This window comes from Epinephelus fuscoguttatus, linkage group LG15, assembly GCF_011397635.1.
Source record: "Epinephelus fuscoguttatus linkage group LG15, E.fuscoguttatus.final_Chr_v1".
NCBI lineage: Eukaryota > Metazoa > Chordata > Actinopteri > Perciformes > Serranidae > Epinephelus > Epinephelus fuscoguttatus.
In genome coordinates, this window is record NC_064766.1 from 40,899,276 (window position 1) to 40,917,462 (window position 18,187).

Genomic DNA, 18,187 nt, shown 5'->3' on the forward strand with positions numbered 1-18,187 from the left:
GAGTTGCTCAGTTGTTGCCTGCGTATATGTTGCTGAGGATCCTGTTTGTTTTTGTTTTTATTGCTTATAAGTTTATTTTGTGTTTTACGTTAGAGTCATGTTGGCATGAGACGTCCTGACACTGAATTTTGATTGTCACAACCTAAATTCAACCAAATATTAACATCTTACGATGCTGGTGACCAGCTGGGAACGTTTGTTTGTCCGACCAATCGTCAAAACCTTAACTTTATCACCATATATTAATTATGGCATGAACAATAAGTTTAACCCTCAAAATAGTTTCACATTATTTACTGTATTATTTGAAATATAACAAATAAAATGCTCCACCACCTGCTTTAAATCAGCAGCAGCAGCCTCATCTGTCCGCCGCAGGGGCTGATGGGAGGTCTGAGGAGCTGTTAGAAAGCACGTGGCCCTCGTCTGATCTCACAGCTCGTCCTTGTTTGGCCTCAGCTGCATCAGAGCGCCACTTCTCCCCAGGTTCACCAGAGGAAACACCACTGCACAAAATGCTTTTCCTCCCAGCTGCTGCTCTGTGCTGTCTGTGTTCAGGTGAGTGTTTCCAGCCAATCAGGAGCCCACAAACTCAACCTTTAACAAACACTGTCACACTCACCTTCATCTACCTGTCTGTTTCTCCACAGCGCTGGTTGCCATGGCAGCAGAGCAGCTGATTCAGGATGATTTAACATTGACCAGGAGAGTTGGTGAAAACGTCTCCTTCACCTGTCGAAACACTGACCAGTGTGATGGTGATTACGTATTCTGGAACCAGAAGAGAGACACAGAAACATTCACACGGATTCTTCGTATTAGAAGGGATAATGGTAACATAGATAAGGACAGTTACAATCATCCTCAGAAAGATGATTTCTCAGCTGTGTATGAACAGAACGTCTGTGAGTTGCAGATCCAGACAGTTAAACTCAGTCATTCAGCCACCTACTACTGCTCCTGTGGAAAGAGAGCTCCCCACAGTGAGAAAAGATCCCTGCAGCCTGAACAAAAACCTCCAGATGAACAGATGTCAAACAGTGTTTGTGACAGGAAGAGAGCAGTAAAGCACAGCCCAGGTTCACATATTTCACCTCCATCTCAGTCAGAGTCACAAACACACTGAAGTGAGGGATTTATTTTCTTTACTGCTGTCAGGATTTATTCAATATTATATTGATTCATATTTTTATCAGATATTCCAGCAGCTTTATTGTTGTTCCACACAGTGAGGACAAACTAGAAACACAGAGGAACAACAATGAAGGAAAATAAAGAGAAAAGAAAAGATGAAAGTAAATAAAATAATAATTCAGATCAAAGGATAAAATGACAGATATTTTTTAAAAGTAAGACTTCAATCTAATTTACAAATAGAACAAAATGAGCTGAGGACAGTTTTCTCACTTGTTTTTCTAGTGACACAGAGGAACAACGATCAAAGATATGACAAAAGAAAGAAAACAATACCATGAAATGAATAATACACATAAATGGGATAAAAACACAAGGATGTCCTTTTGAATCAAACAGTGCCTCATTAATAACATAGAGCAAAACAACATTTGAGGAGAACTGCTGCTGAAAGAACACTTTGAAGAACGTATGAACCCGACCATCACGTCCTCCATGAAGGAGCAGAGTCTGAAGACTCGGGAGAACTCTCCTCCACATCTCTGGCAGAGGTCACTGAGGTCGTCACAGGGCTGACAACTTTTCAAGAAACCTTGGAGTGAGATTCAGCGGGGCCGACCACAGTTTTGTCGTTTAGGCCTCCACATAAAGGTTTTGTTTGTCAGCTGATTTGGTAGATGCGATCCTGATCCCCTGCATCCTAACGGATGTTTGGGGCGCCTGCTGGAGATGGATAGGGCCTAATACCTTACATACAAATACCATACAGAGAGAGACACTGGTGGTATAGTGGGGGTCTGGGGGTCCTCCCCTACAACATTTTGGATGTGGTTCATGTGACTTAAAGCAAAATTCATGGTTGAATATATTTTGATTAAGATCGAACTAAAATATTATTTTGGGAATAATAATATATTTTGTGTATTATTGTAGTCTAAAGAGCATTTCATGATATATTTCTAACATAATGTGGCCTGTTACACCGACATACATTTATATTATAAAATAAATGCTGTGTGGATGTTAATATAAATGTGTCTCTTGCATTTGTCATGAATCATGTTTCTAATTTGCCTTGTTTTGCATCACTTTAGTGTGCTGGCTACCAAATTAACTCATAAGTGCAATTCCAATCACATCATTTCAATCACATAAACAAACAATGGCTCAGTTCTGCTAAATATGTCCATCAGTGAGCATATGCTCAGTTAGCGCCCAACATTTATGACAGCAGAATTTTTGGCCTATCTACTGCTTGCTCTGCCCAGCTGCTTGAAAGGATGGCTGCTGCAGCAACAGGCTACTATTTTAATGTAGCTGCTAACATAAAGTACTCTTTGCTGCTAATGTAGCATTTTTGACATTTACAAAGCTCCAAATGCCTTTACATGCTCTCACAACACATATAAGGAACTAAATGTAAAGTTTAAAAGCTAAAGACTAACCGCTAAGGATCCTGCGGAGAAAAAGGCTTGACTCCACAGCATGAAAGTTAGTATTCTGCAGACATTAAAACAACTACCTCAAATTATTGTTTTCATTCAGTCATCCAAAAAATGACCTATAAAATACATGCACATAATTGCAATACCATTCTAAAACAGTAAACCATTGTGGAACCTAGTAGTTGAGACTATTTTACTGGTTACAAAATAAACACATTCAAATCTTGTTTGTCGGGAGTTATTTTTCAACAGTCACCGGCTCACTATACATTATCCCGCTTCAAACATGGCTTACTACGAAAACATTCAAATGTTACAACTGGCATCAATATTATTAAACTGCTGGCAGAGTGTACTGACAGAGGAGAAGTGTTCACCAGACAAACTGTGGCTGTTTTCTGGATCGGAGGAGAGGATTTTACTCCACTTCTCCCAGTCGGAGATGCTGGGTGCCCAGTAGCTGCGAAGGCTGCCCTCACATTTATGGCCAGTGACCGACATGATCTCCCTGCTCTCCAAGCCAGCTTGGGAGAGCTGTGTGGACTAATGTTAACTGATTTTGATGCTCCTCAGTCTAAGGCCATTGCTATGGTGTCCCTAGCAACGGAGCAGCAGAGCAGCAGTGATACCTCAAGAAATAAACACCGCAGAATTTTGTTGATTGACCACTGAGAATCAAGTATTTAAGAGTGCCATGTTCTAAAGTGGAATTATACCAATATGTACAGTACCAGTACAAACAGCTCACAGTAAATGACACCAATATGTACAGTACCAGTACAAACAGCTCACAGTGAATGACACCAATATGTACAGTACCAGTACAAACAGCTCACAGTGAATGACACCAATATGTACAGTACCAGTACAAACAGCTCACAGTAAATGATACCAATATGTACAGTATCAGTACAAACAGCTCACAGTAAATGACACCAATATGTACAGTACCAGTACAAACAGCTCACAGTAAATGACACCAATATGTACAGTACCAGTACAAACAGCTCACAGTAAATGACACCAATATGTACAGTACCAGTACAAACAGCTCACAGTAAATGACACCAATATGTACAGTACCAGTACAAACAGCTCACAGTAAATGACACCAATATGTACAGTACCAGTACAAACAGCTCACAGTAAATGATACCAATATGTACAGTACCAGTACAAACAGCTCACAGTAAATGACACCAATATGTACAGTACCAGTACAAACAGCTCACAGTGAATGATACCAATATGTACAGTACCAGTACAAACAGCTCACAGTAAATGACACCAATATGTACAGTACCAGTACAAACAGCTCACAGTAAATGACACCAATATGTACAGTACCAGTACAAACAGCTCACAGTTAATGATACCAATATGTACAGTACCAGTACAAACAGCTCACAGTGAATGATACCAATATGTACAGTACCAGTACAAACAGCTCACAGTGAATGATACCAATATGTACAGTACCAGTACAAACAGCTCACAGTAAATGACACCAATATGTACAGTACCAGTACAAACAGCTCACAGTGAATGATACCAATATGTACAGTACCAGTACAAACAGCTCACAGTGAATGATACCAATATGTACAGTACCAGTACAAACAGCTCACAGTAATGATACCAATATGTACAGTACCAGTACAAACAGCTCACAGTAAATGATACCAATATGTACAGTACCAGTACAAACAGCTCACAGTAAATGACACCAATATGTACAGTACCAGTACAAACAGCTCACAGTAAATGACACCAATATGTACAGTACCAGTACAAACAGCTCACAGTAAATGACACCAATATGTACAGTACCAGTACAAACAGCTCACAGTGAATGATACCAATATGTACAGTACCAGTACAAACAACAGTAGACACAGTGGAATTATACCAATATGCACATGTAAACAGTCCCCATTCTAGAATAAACGCTACCGTATGGAAACCATGCGGCCGGTTGGAGCTCAAATTGAATGGGAAACAAAGTCCAGTGTTCACTTAGCTGGGCGTAACTTAGCTGGGCGATGTGCGTGGATAGCTGCCTCCGTGAGAAGAGAACAGAAGGAAGGGAGGGGGGTATCACTGTCCGAGGGCTGCCGTAGAATGGCAACCAGGATGTCAGCCAACCAACACTCGCTACCCGCTCCCTGGTTGCGGCGATTTGCGATGCTGGCCAGCTAGGAATGAACTAGCAGCCAGTACAGTCCAGTCCTCTCTGGTCTAGCTAACATTTAGCCGTGTTACTTACTGATCCATTAGAAAGAAAGCTAGCTGGACATGGGTTTTGAAGCCTCTTTGGTCACGGAGCTCCCTCCATCTCTTGAACGCCTGACTGAGGTTTACTCTTGTTTTTCCTCTTCTTTTATCACTCTCCTTTTTGCTCTTCTTTGCCTCCTCACACAGAGGAGCTCCTTTTCTTTTGCTAGGCCGTTTTTCACTCGTCTCCAAACTTTGTCCGTCTGCCATTGTGCTCGTGACTCAACTATCTCATGCCCAACTCCTCATAAGGACCAGCTCCAGTCCCTGATTGGCTGACCGACCAGTTTCACAATACATGACGCGTTTCCTGCCGTAAAGCAGATTTTTTATGCAAAATTTCGGCACCGGTGGCAGAAGCTTATTGCAAAGATTGCAAAGCCACTAAGTAACCTATGTAAACGCTGATAGTCTGATTTTACTGTGGACACTACCCTGTGCAACCCACATTATTTTCATCATGATATATTCAGGAAAAGATGCTGTCTGTTGCCTCTTTAACTCGATTGTTGTGGTGCATCTGCATCTACTTTATGCCGTGCAGCAACTACACCGGCAAACGCACCGTTTCCTTCTTCTTCTTCTTCTTCTGGAAATGCACCATTTCCATTTCGCAGACTCTCTTTATATCACCTTCTACGCGACAGCGCCTTTCAGCGGTCATATTTGTTACTACAACACATCTACAGTATAATTTCTGCACTATTCTGCAGCAGGTCCAGGAATCCCTGACAAAAAGTGAAATCAGCGGAAGACGGCATGCGATCGCAGAATCACATTTTAGCTAGTAGTAGCCTAGTAATGTAAGGTGGCGCCACCTACCGTACAGGAGTGGAACAACTACCACTGCATTTTTTTTTCCAGTGTGAAATTGGAGGTGTGGCGTGACACCGTGTGAAATCAACCAACTGCGTGACTCTCACGGCGAATGTGTGAGAGTTGACAGCCCTGTAAAAAGCTCCTTGGAGGCAAGGTGCCAGGTGTGGATGAGATTCTCCCTGAGATGCTGAAGGCTCTGGACACTGTTTTGCTGCCATTGTTGAAACACTGCTACAGTGCATGTAGAGTGGCAGACCAGGGTGGTGGTTTCCACTTTTAAAATTGGGACCGTCATGAGCTTTGAGTAGTGAACATGGAAAGGGCTCAGTTGAGATGATCTGAGCATCTGATCAGGATGCCTTCGCCTCCCGTTAGAGGATTTCCAGCCACGTCCGACTGGTAGGAGGCCCCGGGGCAGAGCCAGAACACACTGGAGGGATTATAGATCTCATCTGAGGCCTGTACTACCAAGCAGGATTTGAAGTTAGCCAGATAACTTTGGGCTTAACTCTGGGTTTTCAGCACTACCAAGCTGGTTCTCTTTTGACCATGATAAATCACCGTGGCAACGTATGCTGAACAGCTAAGCTGCTCCAGAGCAGGTTAACTTCAGGGTATGGGATCACAGCCTGTCAACACCCCGACCTCTGACCAATCAGATCACTGAAGAAAAAAGTCTCCATGTAGCAAAGTCCAGAGTGGAAGCTTCATTGGGGTCATCAGGTGGGCACCCTCCTTCACTGGTGTTTTGATGATGATGGGCCCCCTCCAGAGGGCTCATCGGCAACGTCTGGCGTCCCAGGTGTGCCCCCCTCTGCTTTCAACCCTTCTAAGCCACTGGTGTTACTTTGGGGCCCAGGTGGTGTCTCGCCTCTTCACCCACAGTCATCGGCTTGCTTGCTTGCTCTACTGGTCCTGAGAGGGCTTTGATGGTCTGGTGTTGGGCTTGGCCTCGAATCCCAAGGTCCCTAAGTAGCATGATGGTTGACTTGCCCACGAAGCCTCTGCAACCGACTTCCACTGGGCAAATCTTAGCTTTCCAGCCGCGCCATTCAGCATCGGCCGCCAGCTCCATGTACTTAAGGCTCTTGCGCTCGAAGGCCTCCTCCACAGCATCCTCCCAGGGAACAGTAAGCTCTATGATGGACACGGAGCGGAGTGAGGAGGACCAGAGGATGAGATCTGCTCTGAGGTTCGTTGTGGCAATCTCAGATGGAAAGCAGAGCCTTTGATTCAGATCTGCAACCAACTTCCATTCTCGTGCGCCTGACTTCCAGCTGGCCAATGTCTGATGTTGTAGAGGCTGTGGCTGGCTTTGCACCTGCACGGACGAACACTCTAGCAGATGCTGGATGGAATGCCATTTAGGATGAGGTTATGAGGGTGGTATTATCATGGTCCAACTAAACAGCAAAATAATACTCTGTACTAATGTCACATTGGCCCATAGCTCAGTGATACATGCACCTAACTTAAGTCTCAGATGACGCTACATGTTTGGATGGTGTTTACAATGTTTCTAGATTTTCCTTTTGAAGATTACAGATTGTTGTTTCCATCCCACGCCACTGACATTTGACTGTCTCACAGTAGCAGACACTTTTGCTGCATCTCATATAACATGAAGCAGCCTACTTCATTCATGGTTCTGATGATGTGGCCCATAATTAACACCACTGGCTCTTTCACATGAACACGCTGGTGGCTGATAGGAAAACCCAGAGCTGACTGAACTAGTTGATAAGCAGCTTTGTAGCAGCGCTTATCCAGATGTCCAAAGTTAAGCTTAGTCAAAGCAGATAACCAGAAGATATCCTGGCTGAGTTGAAGTGGCTTTGTAGTACAAGCCTCTGGCCTGGGAACACCTTGGGATCCCCCATTAGGAGCTGGAAAGTGTTGCTGGGGAGAGGAACGTCCTGAGAACCTTGCTCAGCCTGCTGCCCCCGTGACCCAGCCCCAAGTAGTGCTGCAAATGCATGGATTCAAATGAAAGGATAAAATGATAAAAACAAAAACAAGCTTTAGCATTTTGACAAAGTTTCAAATCTTCTGCTTTGACCTGCTGCAGGAATAAAGTCCATTCCTCCTCACAATGCTGATGTTGTGGATGTTTATGGTCCCCAGAGGATGAATCCTAATATTGATTTAGTTTGAAGATGTCTTTTCAACTGCTAATCAACAGAGAAATGTCTCATGAGCATATGTGACACAATATTGATATACAAGATATTTGAAGGCTTGAAAACAAAGTAGAATGATATCAATGTCAAACCCTATATACATCCATCCAAACACTGACATCACTTTGAATCAATGCTTAGATTTCAACTGACAACAAACCTTTTCAAGCAATAAGCTTCATTTGATCTTGAATATTTTCAGCTTCACTTCAGCAAAAATATTTGAGTGTTAAGCCACTAAGTGTTTACAATATTTGTCCTAAACAGTAGTTTGACTTGTTGAGTGTTTGTTTGTGTCAACAGTAACTCTGCTCTCATGTGTTGCACTGATTTCAAAAGTAGGAGGATCACAACTCTTTCTACTTCAAATCAAAACAAGACTACAGAGCAACACACACTGGCTATGTGGACAAGCGTCCTGTCATCTGACGCACATCCGTCATCAATCAAAGTAATGGACCATTTCAAAATGTCAGCTGATGATGGTGCTGGATAAAAACTTAGCAAAGTCAGTAGGATTCATCCTCTGAGGAACATGAACGTGTCAAGCAACCATCCACGGAGACACTCTGCTAGTGTGTCTAAAAAGGAAATCAAAGAAGAGACAGTCATGTTAATATGAACATTAGAGAAACACATCATGGAGCTGAAATATGATACTGCTTCATCATTTGGACTCCTTCACCTCAGCTGACACATTCAGCAGCACACAGGTTTTTGTATCACTCTCTCTCACTGTGGGAACTGCATGGTATGGGATCTTTGGCTCAGGAACTAAACTGTTTGTAACAGGTAAGAATAAAGCTTCATTTTCCTTCAGTTGTTTTATTGAACAAGTTGAAAATGTGTTTTTAATGAGTTTGTGCTGCTTCAGGCTTTACATGTTAGTTTTTTCATCATTAGTAGAGAATTCTTGCAGCCATGCAGTGATTGTTACATGAAAATCTTCATCATTCCTGAAAAGATGTTTAAATCTCACTGCACAACTCAAGTTATTCTTTATTTCTGCAGGAGATTAAACTGATTCATATAGAAAAAGTAGGATTATTGCAAATGTTACAGATATACAGTATTTGATCCTCTCAGTGATTCAGCACCATCTCTGCTTTTTATTAAACAACATTATATATGATATTAAACACTATTTATATATATCAGTAAATGTATTATGACGAGCACATATTAACAATACTAAATATATATATTTCAAAGGATGAATTTTGACTGATGATAAATGTTTCTTAAGATGGTAAATAATTATTAAATGAGGACATATATACACATATATATTGAATATATAATATATTACAGCAGCTACATTTTGAATATTTCAGAAAGAATTTTTTATTTAAATGATATTCGATCAGTGATGATATATGATCATAAACACACAGACAAATACACACAAAATCAAAACTATATATTATGTCCAGTGTCATCTTAAATATATGACAGCAAATATTCTTTGGAGGGTAAATGTTGGCAGATTGTATGCATAAGTAAATACAGCTGATTTAATTTCAAAAGGAAAAAACTATATTATATAATATCATAATGAGTATTATTTTTAAAGACGACTGTTGTGCACGCTGACATGCTGTGTTAATTGTATATTAACAAGAAGCTAAAAACTGACATTTAAAAGTTATAAAATGAATTGTTATATGTTGGTAAATGTGAAACCTGTTGTGTTTATATTGTAATCAATAAAGGGAAATGTGTATTTTATGTGAAGATAAATAATTGTTAATTGTTTATAAAATATTTAATATAGAAGAATAAAACTGTAAATTCTGTGAAGGAAAATGTCTTTACTATATTATATTATATTATATTATATTATATTATATTATACCATATGGTATCACATCATATCATATTATATTTTTTATACTCTATTATATTGTAAGTTACTCTGTTTAGGATCAGTATGTTTTCATCTTAATTTTCATTTCATAGCAGTTTTTATTCGTATTTCACAAGTGATTGTGTGTTGTTAAAATTGTTGAAAATTAATATGAATTGTGGAAAAATATACATTTATATATCAATTTTTTGAATTGGTCAGAGTAAAGTATACGGTGATAAATGTATTGTTTCTTGTTTTACGTGAAGGTAAATATGCAGTAAAGTATGTGTATTCATGTACCCGTCAGTTATTTAACATACAGGAAAACTATTCCCTTTTTATTGGAGGTAAGACTGACAATTTTTATGTAATAATAATTCTTGTTAAATTAGAGTGAGTGAAGTTTGTCCATTAAAATAAAGAATAGTTTCTTTAGTGTCCATAGAAGACATGCTGACAGTAGCTGCTCAGTGTGTTTGATATGAAGGTGAATCCAGTATATGTAGTGAACTTTGTGCTGTATTGATGAGTAGTTTAGTGATCAGAGTCCATGTAGTTTCCAGGATCAGACTGAATGCAGTGCAGTGCTGTAAGCTGCTGCTGACTGTGTGAATGTGTGTCTGTGCTGCTTGTTGCTGCTGCTGCTGCTGTCAAACTTCAGATGAGCAGGTAGTGAAGCCCGTGGTGAGCGTGTACCCAGCAGCATCCAGAGCCCACCTGGAGGGGAAGAGCTCCCTGCTGTGTCTGGCCTCAGGCATGTTTCCTCCTCGGGTCCGCTTCTCCTGGAAAAGACAAGAGGAGAATGGACCTCTGCTCCCTGCTGAGGGAGAGCAGCTGGTGCTCAGAGAGTTGGGACGCACCGCTGCCATCTTGCTGATCAGTCAGCAAGAGAACAGCACCTATAAATACCGCTGCTCCGTCCAGCACCATGGGGGCACAGTGGAGGCCCAAACAGAACAAGGTAATGAAGGCTTGGTGACTGTGTTCAGCAGTGATTCAGCTTCATGTGGAGACGCTGTCAAAGAGAGCAGAGGAGCAGAGGACTGACATTTCTCACTGACACTCCAAACATTTCACTTCTTTTCTCTTTCAGAGTTTCCAGCTCCAGCAGCCTCCTGTCCTCCAGAGAGAGAGCCAACAGACCTGCCAGCTCTGCAGCAAGCTGACTGTAAGATCACCTGCTGCCTCTCCTTCAATGCCAATCTTTCCTTTTTCACTTCAACATTTAAAGTCACTGTCCTGGCTCCACACCTAAAAAGCTTGCTGGGGCCCTGACTTGTTGGATTTAATAAGGGCCTTTGAGCTTTCATTCAAATTGTAGCCGACCCCTGTCTTCATGTAAAGCTGCTTGTCCCGTCTGGAAAAGTCCAAGTTATACTGATCAACATCTGCTCTGTGTGTGTGTGTGTGTGTGTGTGTGTGTGTGTGTGTGTGTGTGTGTGTGTGTCAGTGTCCTTCCAGTCTCAGTGCAGGGTGAAGCTGCTCTGTGTGCTGTACACAGTGCTGATAGTGAAGAGTCTGGTGTACTGCTGTGGACTCTCTCTGCTGATGATCCTCAGAAACAAGGGACCGTCCACCAACTGCACACATGCTGACTGACTGTTTTCTGCTCGCCTTTTCTCACCATCAAATCTCATCAATTCATCTCATTTATCACTTTGATCAGTCTTCACAAATATCACTTATGACGTCTTGTGCTTGGTTGTAAATTTCACATCCACATGTCTTAAATCCATAAATACAAATATACACATATATTTGTACATGAAGCCTATAATGGTTATTAAGTGTTGATATTTTTGGACAACAATGGAGCTCTATGGCACAGAGGAATAAGATCTATCAGCCTTTGATACACACACAATACTTGTTAGTAAAATACATTCAGTGATTTTCTTGATAGAAAATCCAAAGATCAAATAACAGCAACATCATCTTTGAATCCATTTTTAATGACAACATCTTAATGATGTCATTATCTGGAGAGAACAAATGTTGATGATACAGATAATATTAAGAAAACTCTTATCTCAGGATAACTTCATTCAAAATCCACATATGAGATATGATCAGAAGATAACAGGCTTACTAAGAACTCCCACAGCAACTTTCACTGTTTTTATCATAGAATGCTTCTTTTATACATCATATTGAATATTTCTATTGATTTTCTTCATCTTATCAGCTTTAGTTAGTTTTTGATCCAAATCTTGTACTTTGCTTTGCTTTCATCTCTATTTTATTGACTGTTAATCACATTTGATCAAATCTGTTTTATAAATAAAGTTCACTTTGATCATTTTAGTTTTCTATTAGTAATAACAGTAGTGCTTTTATTTTTTATGACTGTCTGTTTGTGTTATTCTTTGATTCAATGCCCACTTTTAATAAATGAAAGAAAAACATTTTTGCCTTTTATTTTCTACATCAGACAAAGTGTAAATCATTTCATTGAACATATTTGATGTGGAAAGAAAAATATATTTTGAGCTTCAAAATCTCTCTTAAATATAAATGTGTTTGTCTGCAGAGAAACTTTAGCAAATATTTAAGGTGGTGTCATTTCCTGTGGAAAAGAAAAATCCATATTCAGTGCTAAAGTGCATAATTGATGCCTTTCCATATAAAAACATCGAGAAATGAAATGAGTCCAATAAAAACACTGTCAGATGGTGTTGCTATAGTATTAACTTGAATCATTTCAGAACATTAAGGAGTGGATGAATGTTGTTGTCATGACAAGTTGAACATCAGAGTTGATTTTAGTATTCAGTCTCATTTCTTTGAGTTTCCTGTCTATGTTTGTTAGGTTGACCTCTCTCAGTTTGCTGCACTGTAACAAACAGGAAAAGTGACTCAATATTGAGCATGTTGTCAATATGCATCAATAATCATTGACTGCAAATAATGACATCACAACATAGCTTGTGCTTTGAAATGTGTGATATTTCACAGCTGTTTGTGCTGTGAAAATGCTAACAGGAAGATACTAAAGCTGCTGATTGACTTCCTGAGTTTAGCTCCTGGAGCTCCTCACTTCTTGGACTATTTGATCAAAAGCACTTTGAGTTGCTGAACCTTAACAAGAATCTGTTTGCATGACCACGCTCCTCCAAGCACATAGTTGAACAGACAAATGATGTTGATTTACAAGAGGAGCCCACACTTCACTACCATACAGTAATGTCACTTTGATTCTAGATGTGAATATTGTGAGCCAGATTCTAACAGGTATATCTATGTTTGAAGACTTCTTTATAGCATAGGGCTCTCTGGGCTCAGTTCAGCTGTGTGTGTGTGGGTGGAGGGCTCAGTGGAAAAAAGGCTTCCAGACAACAAGAGAAAAGACAAACAGCCACAGAGAGGGAGAGCAGTTGATGAGTGTGTACAGCAGCAGATATGAATCTGTTCTCAGTGGTTATTAGGACTCATAAAAAACTGTTGACAGCCCATCAACACTTCCTCTCCTGCAGCAGACGGGCTGTGTGGGTTTCTGCTCTGCAGCCTTTCTCACAGTAACAACACAATGACAGTTACAACCACGCACTCTGCTTAAAGAATCCAGATTCCAGGAACTTCACTCACTCACTACAGTGTTCACATGGGAATAAGAACTAAACTACGCTTCAAAACAGCAGCATGTTCACAGTCACAGCACACCAAGAAATCAGCTCAACTATTCTTAAATGCTGTTTCTGAAATCTTCTCAGAAATGTCTCTGTAAAAATACAATTTCACACAAGTTTGAAGTTTCACAGTCTTTAAATCAGCACCAGAGGATTTTAAGCACTGACTCCTCCACCGCAACATTTCCAAAAACAAGTCTTACATGTGTTATCATTGATCAGAGCCACAGAACACAAACCACTCAGACAGAAACACAAACCACGGAGACAAACAAGTCATCTTGTTGTTTCACCCTCAAAAAAACATCTCTATCTGTTTCTGAAGCAGAACTAGAGCGGCCATGTTGCTTCACCTCAGGATCATAGTGTGCATACATTTTTAACACGTCAGTACAAAAACAAGTTCAAATTCATCTCTTCATTTCCTGTCATGTTTAAATAAATACTCTTCATACATGACTTCATCACAAATATGTTTTCTACATGTCTAACTTTTGTATTTCTTTGTCAAGCATTTTGTGATTCTGTCTTGAAATGTGTTCCATAAATATAAATCTTAATTCCCGTCTAATCAGTAACTATACCAATCCATTTCATCTTGATCAAACTCTAATAGTTAAGTGACATTTTATTGATTGATGAAAACAAACAGCTCCATTATTTCAGCAACATTCAGACTTGAGGCCGACTGATGAAGCCGCTGTGTAATCATTTTATAGCAGTTGTAGCTTCAAAGCAACTCGCTCTGCTGTTTGTTCATGTGTGTAAACAACAGTGTCATCAGCGTGGAGTTTTACATCCACACTGACACAATTATAAAAGGGGCTCAGCACTGAACCTGGTGGAACACCCACACCTACTGACCTGTATATAATAGCTGTGTGTATATATTTGCTGATCTTTGTTGAGCTTTGTTGTCCTTGTTTAGCTGTATGCTTATATTCATATCTTCCTGTACATGTGTTCTTGGCGCTGTGTGAAAGTATATTCAGAGCTACTTACAACCAGAGTCAAATGACTTGTAGGTGTCAACATACATGGCCACTGAAGCTGATTGTGTTTCTGATTATTTGCTATGAAGCCAAACTGGAATCCATCAAAACAAAGAGGTTTATAAAACACAGACACTTTGATTTTTCACTTTATTGAGAATGTGACACTGAAAGAATTTGACAAACTTGCCACACTCTGCAGAATGTATTAAAAAGAAACACAAGAACAGACGAAATACTACAAACAATAAAATATCTGACAGACAGCTCATGATTCAATTTCTGTTATTATACAAGTCAAATTTAAAAGTGGAAACAAACTGAAGTATTAAAACAACACAAGACAGAATTTACGCTTGCAAATATATGTGTGTGTGTGTGTGTGTGTGTGTGTGTGTGTGTTTATATGTTGAGGATGACTCTATCTAACTTGTGCATAAAGAGATAAAGAGGAAGTGTTGATGGGCTGTCAACAGTTTTTTATGAGTCCTAATAACCACTGAGAACAGATTCATATCTGCTGCTGTACACACTCATCAACTGCTCTCCCTCTCTGTGGCTGTTTGTCTTTTCTCTTGTTGTCTGGAAGCCTTTTTTCCACTGAGCCCTCCACCCACCCACACACAGCTGAACTGAGCCCAGAGAGCCCTATGCTATAAAGAAGTCTTCAAACATAGATATACCTGTTAGAATCTGGCTCACAATATTCACATCTAGAATCAAAGTGACATTACTGTATGGTAGTGAAGTGTGGGCTCCTCTTGTAAATCAACATCATTTGTCTGTTCAACTATGTGCTTGGAGGAGCGTGGTCATGCAAACAGATTCTTGTTAAGGTTCAGCAACTCAAAGTGCTTTTTGATCAAATAGTCCAAGAAGTGAGGAGCTCCAGGAGCTAAACTCAGGAAGTCAATCAGCAGCTTTAGTATCTTCCTGTTAGCATTTTCACAGCACAAACAGCTGTGAAATATCACACATTTCAAAGCACAAGCTATGTTGTGATGTCATTATTTGCAGTCAATGATTATTGATGCATATTGACAACATGCTCAATATTGAGTCACTTTTCCTGTTTGTTACAGTGCAGCAAACTGAGAGAGTCAACCTAACAAACATAGACAGGAAACTCAAAGAAATGAGACTGAATACTAAAATCAACTCTGATGTTCAACTTGTCATGACAACAACATTCATCCACTCCTTAATGTTCTGAAATGATTCAAGTTAATACTATAGCAACACCATCTGACAGTGTTTTTATTGGACTCATTTCATTTCTCTATGTTTTTATATGGAAAGGCATCAATTATGCACTTTAGCACTGAATATGGATTTTTCTTTTCCACAGGAAATGACACCACCTTAAATATTTGCTAAAAGTTTCTCTGCAGACAAACACATTTATATTTAAGAGAGATTTTGAAGCTCAAAATATATTTTTCTTTCCACATCAAATATGTTCAATGAAATGATTTACACTTTGTCTGATGTAGAAAATAAAAGGCAAAAATGTTTTTCTTTCATTTATTAAAAGTGGGCATTGAATCAAAGAATAACACAAACAGACAGTCATAAAAAATAAAAGCACTACTGTTATTACTAATAGAAAACTAAAAATGATCAAAGTGAACTTTATTTATAAAACAGATTTGATCAAATGTGATTAACAGTCAATAAAATAGAGATGAAAGCAAAAAGCAAAGTACAAGATTTGGATCAAAAACTAACTAAAGCTGATAAGATGAAGAAAATCAATAGAAATATTCAATATGATGTATAAAAGAAGCATTCTATGATAAAACAGTGAAAGTTGCTGTGGAGTTCTTAGTAAGCCTGTTATCTTCTGATCATATCTCATATGTGGATTTTGAATGAAGTTATCCTGAGATAAGAGTTTTCTTAATATTATCTGTATCATCAACATTTGTTCTCTCCAGATAATGACATCATTAAGATGTTGTCATTAAAAATGGATTCAAAGATGATGTTGCTGTTATTTGATCTTTGGATTTTCTATCAAGAAAATCACTGAATGTATTTTACTAACAAGTATTGTGTGTATCAAAGGCTGATAGATCTTATTCCTCTGTGCCATAGAGCTCCATTGTTGTCCAAAAATATCAACACTTAATAACCATTAGGCTTCATGTACAAATATATGTGTGTATATTTGTATTTATGGATTTAAGACATGTGGATGTGAAATTTACAACCAAGCACAAGACGTCATAAGTGATATTTGTGAAGACTGATCAAAGTGATAAATGAGATGAATTGATGAGATTTGATGGTGAGAAAAGGCGAGCAGAAAACAGTCAGTCAGCATGTGTGCAGTTGGTGGACGGTCCCTTGTTTCTGAGGATCATCAGCAGAGAGAGTCCACAGCAGTACACCAGACTCTTCACTATCAGCACTGTGTACAGCACACAGAGCAGCTTCACCCTGCACTGAGACTGGAAGGACACTGACACACACACACACACACACACACACACACACACACACACACACACACACACACAGATGTTGATCAGTATAACTTGGACTTTTCCAGATGGGACAACCAGCTTTACATGAAGACAGGGGTCGGCTACAATTTGAATGAAAGCTCAAAGGCCCTTATCAAATCCAACAAGTCAGGACCCCAGCAAGGTGTGTTTAGGTATGGAGCCAGGACAGTGACTTTAAATGTTGAAGTGAAAAAGGAAAGATTGGCATTGAAGGAGAGGCAGCAGGTGATCTTACAGTCAGCTTGCTGCAGAGCTGGCAGGTCTGCTGGCTCTCTCTCTGGAGGACAGGAGGCTGCTGGAGCTGGAACCTCTGAAAGAGAAAAGGAGTGAAATGTTTGGAGTGTCAGTGAGAAATGTCAGTCCTCTGCTCCTCTGCTCTCTTTGACATGAAGCTGAATCACTGCTGAACACAGTCACCAAGCCTTCATTACCTTGTTGTGTTTGGGCCTCCACTGTGCCCCCCTGGTGCTGGACGGAGCAGCGGTATTTATATGTGCTGTTCTCTTGCTGACGGATCAGCAAGATGGCGGCGGTGCGTCCCGACTCTCTGAGCTCCAGCTGCTCTCCCTCAGCAGGGAGCAGAGGTCCATTCTCCTCTTGTCTTTTCCAGGAGAAGCGGACCAGAGGAGGAAACATGGCTGAGGCCAGACACAGCAGGGAGCTCTTCCCCTCCAGGTGGGCTCTGGATGCTGCTGGGTACACGCTCACCACGGGCTTCACTACCTGCTCATCTGAAGTTTGACAGCAGCAGCAGCAGCAACAAGCAGCACAGACACACATTCACACAGTCAGCAGCAGCTTACAGCACTGCACTGCATTCAGTCTGATCCTGGAAACTACATGGACTCTGATCACTAAACTACTCATCAATACAGCACAAAGTTCACTACATATACTGGATTCACCTTCATATCAAACACACTGAGCAGCTACTGTCAGCATGTCTTCTATGGACACTAAAGAAACTATTCTTTATTTTAATGGACAAACTTCACTCACTCTAATTTAACAAGAATTATTATTACATCAAAATTGTCAGTCTTACCTCCAATAAAAGGGAATAGTTTTCCTGTATTTTAAATAACTGACGGGTACATGAATACACATATTATACTTTACTACATATTTACCTTCACGTAAAACAAGAAACAATACATTTCCCAATCGTATACTTTACTCTGACCAATTTAAAAAATTGATATATAAATAATATCTTTTTTCCACAATTCATATTAATTTTCAACAATTTTAACAACACACAATCACTTGTGAAATACGAATAAAAACTGCTATGAAATGAAAAATAAGATGAAAACATGCTGATCCTAAACAGAGTAACTTACAATATAATAAAGCAT

At 39.8% G+C, this 18,187-nt stretch overlaps 2 protein-coding genes across 5 annotated transcripts in view; one reads left to right on the forward strand and one right to left on the reverse strand.

Annotated features, from left to right (window-relative positions):
• The window catches only part of LOC125902311 (immunoglobulin lambda-1 light chain-like), a 45,565-nt gene that overhangs the window by 25,908 nt on the left and 1,470 nt on the right, over positions 1–18,187 (reverse strand). The window contains exons 2-4 of one of the 4 annotated variants that reach the window (XM_049598564.1): positions 17,261–17,560; positions 17,065–17,139; positions 16,443–16,783 (exon numbers count right to left, since the gene is read on the reverse strand). The exons of 1 other annotated variant lie outside the window; for it this stretch is intronic. In XM_049598564.1, coding sequence (XP_049454521.1) covers positions 16,635–16,783; positions 17,065–17,139; positions 17,261–17,560 — 524 coding nt within the window. In that variant the 3' untranslated portion in view covers positions 16,443–16,634. Of the gene's footprint in view, positions 1–16,442; positions 16,784–17,064; positions 17,140–17,260; positions 17,561–18,187 lie in introns of those variants that run through there. 2 more of the 4 variants (XM_049598565.1, XM_049598567.1) reach the window with 2 other exon arrangements.
• LOC125902321 (immunoglobulin lambda-1 light chain-like) lies at positions 461–11,466 on the forward strand. The gene is made up of 6 exons (XM_049598575.1): positions 461–558; positions 651–975; positions 8,604–8,644; positions 10,363–10,662; positions 10,795–10,869; positions 11,152–11,466. Exons 1-6 carry the CDS (start codon positions 516–518, stop codon positions 11,298–11,300), a joined length of 933 nt encoding a protein of 310 aa, XP_049454532.1. The 5' UTR covers positions 461–515; the 3' UTR covers positions 11,301–11,466.

What these genes read in the sequence shown, in the direction of transcription:
- LOC125902321 (XM_049598575.1), top strand. Translation starts at nt 516, where the DNA reads ATGCTTTTCCTCCCAGCTGCTGCTCTGTGCTGTCTGTGTTCAG. An exon ending in TGCTCCTGTGGAAAGAGAGC is followed by an intron (nt 976 to 8,603) that starts TCCCCACAGTGA and finishes GGGAACTGCATG; the next exon opens with GTATGGGATCTTTGGCTCAG. An exon ending in GGAGGCCCAAACAGAACAAG is followed by an intron (nt 10,663 to 10,794) that starts GTAATGAAGGCT and finishes TTTCTCTTTCAG; the next exon opens with AGTTTCCAGCTCCAGCAGCC.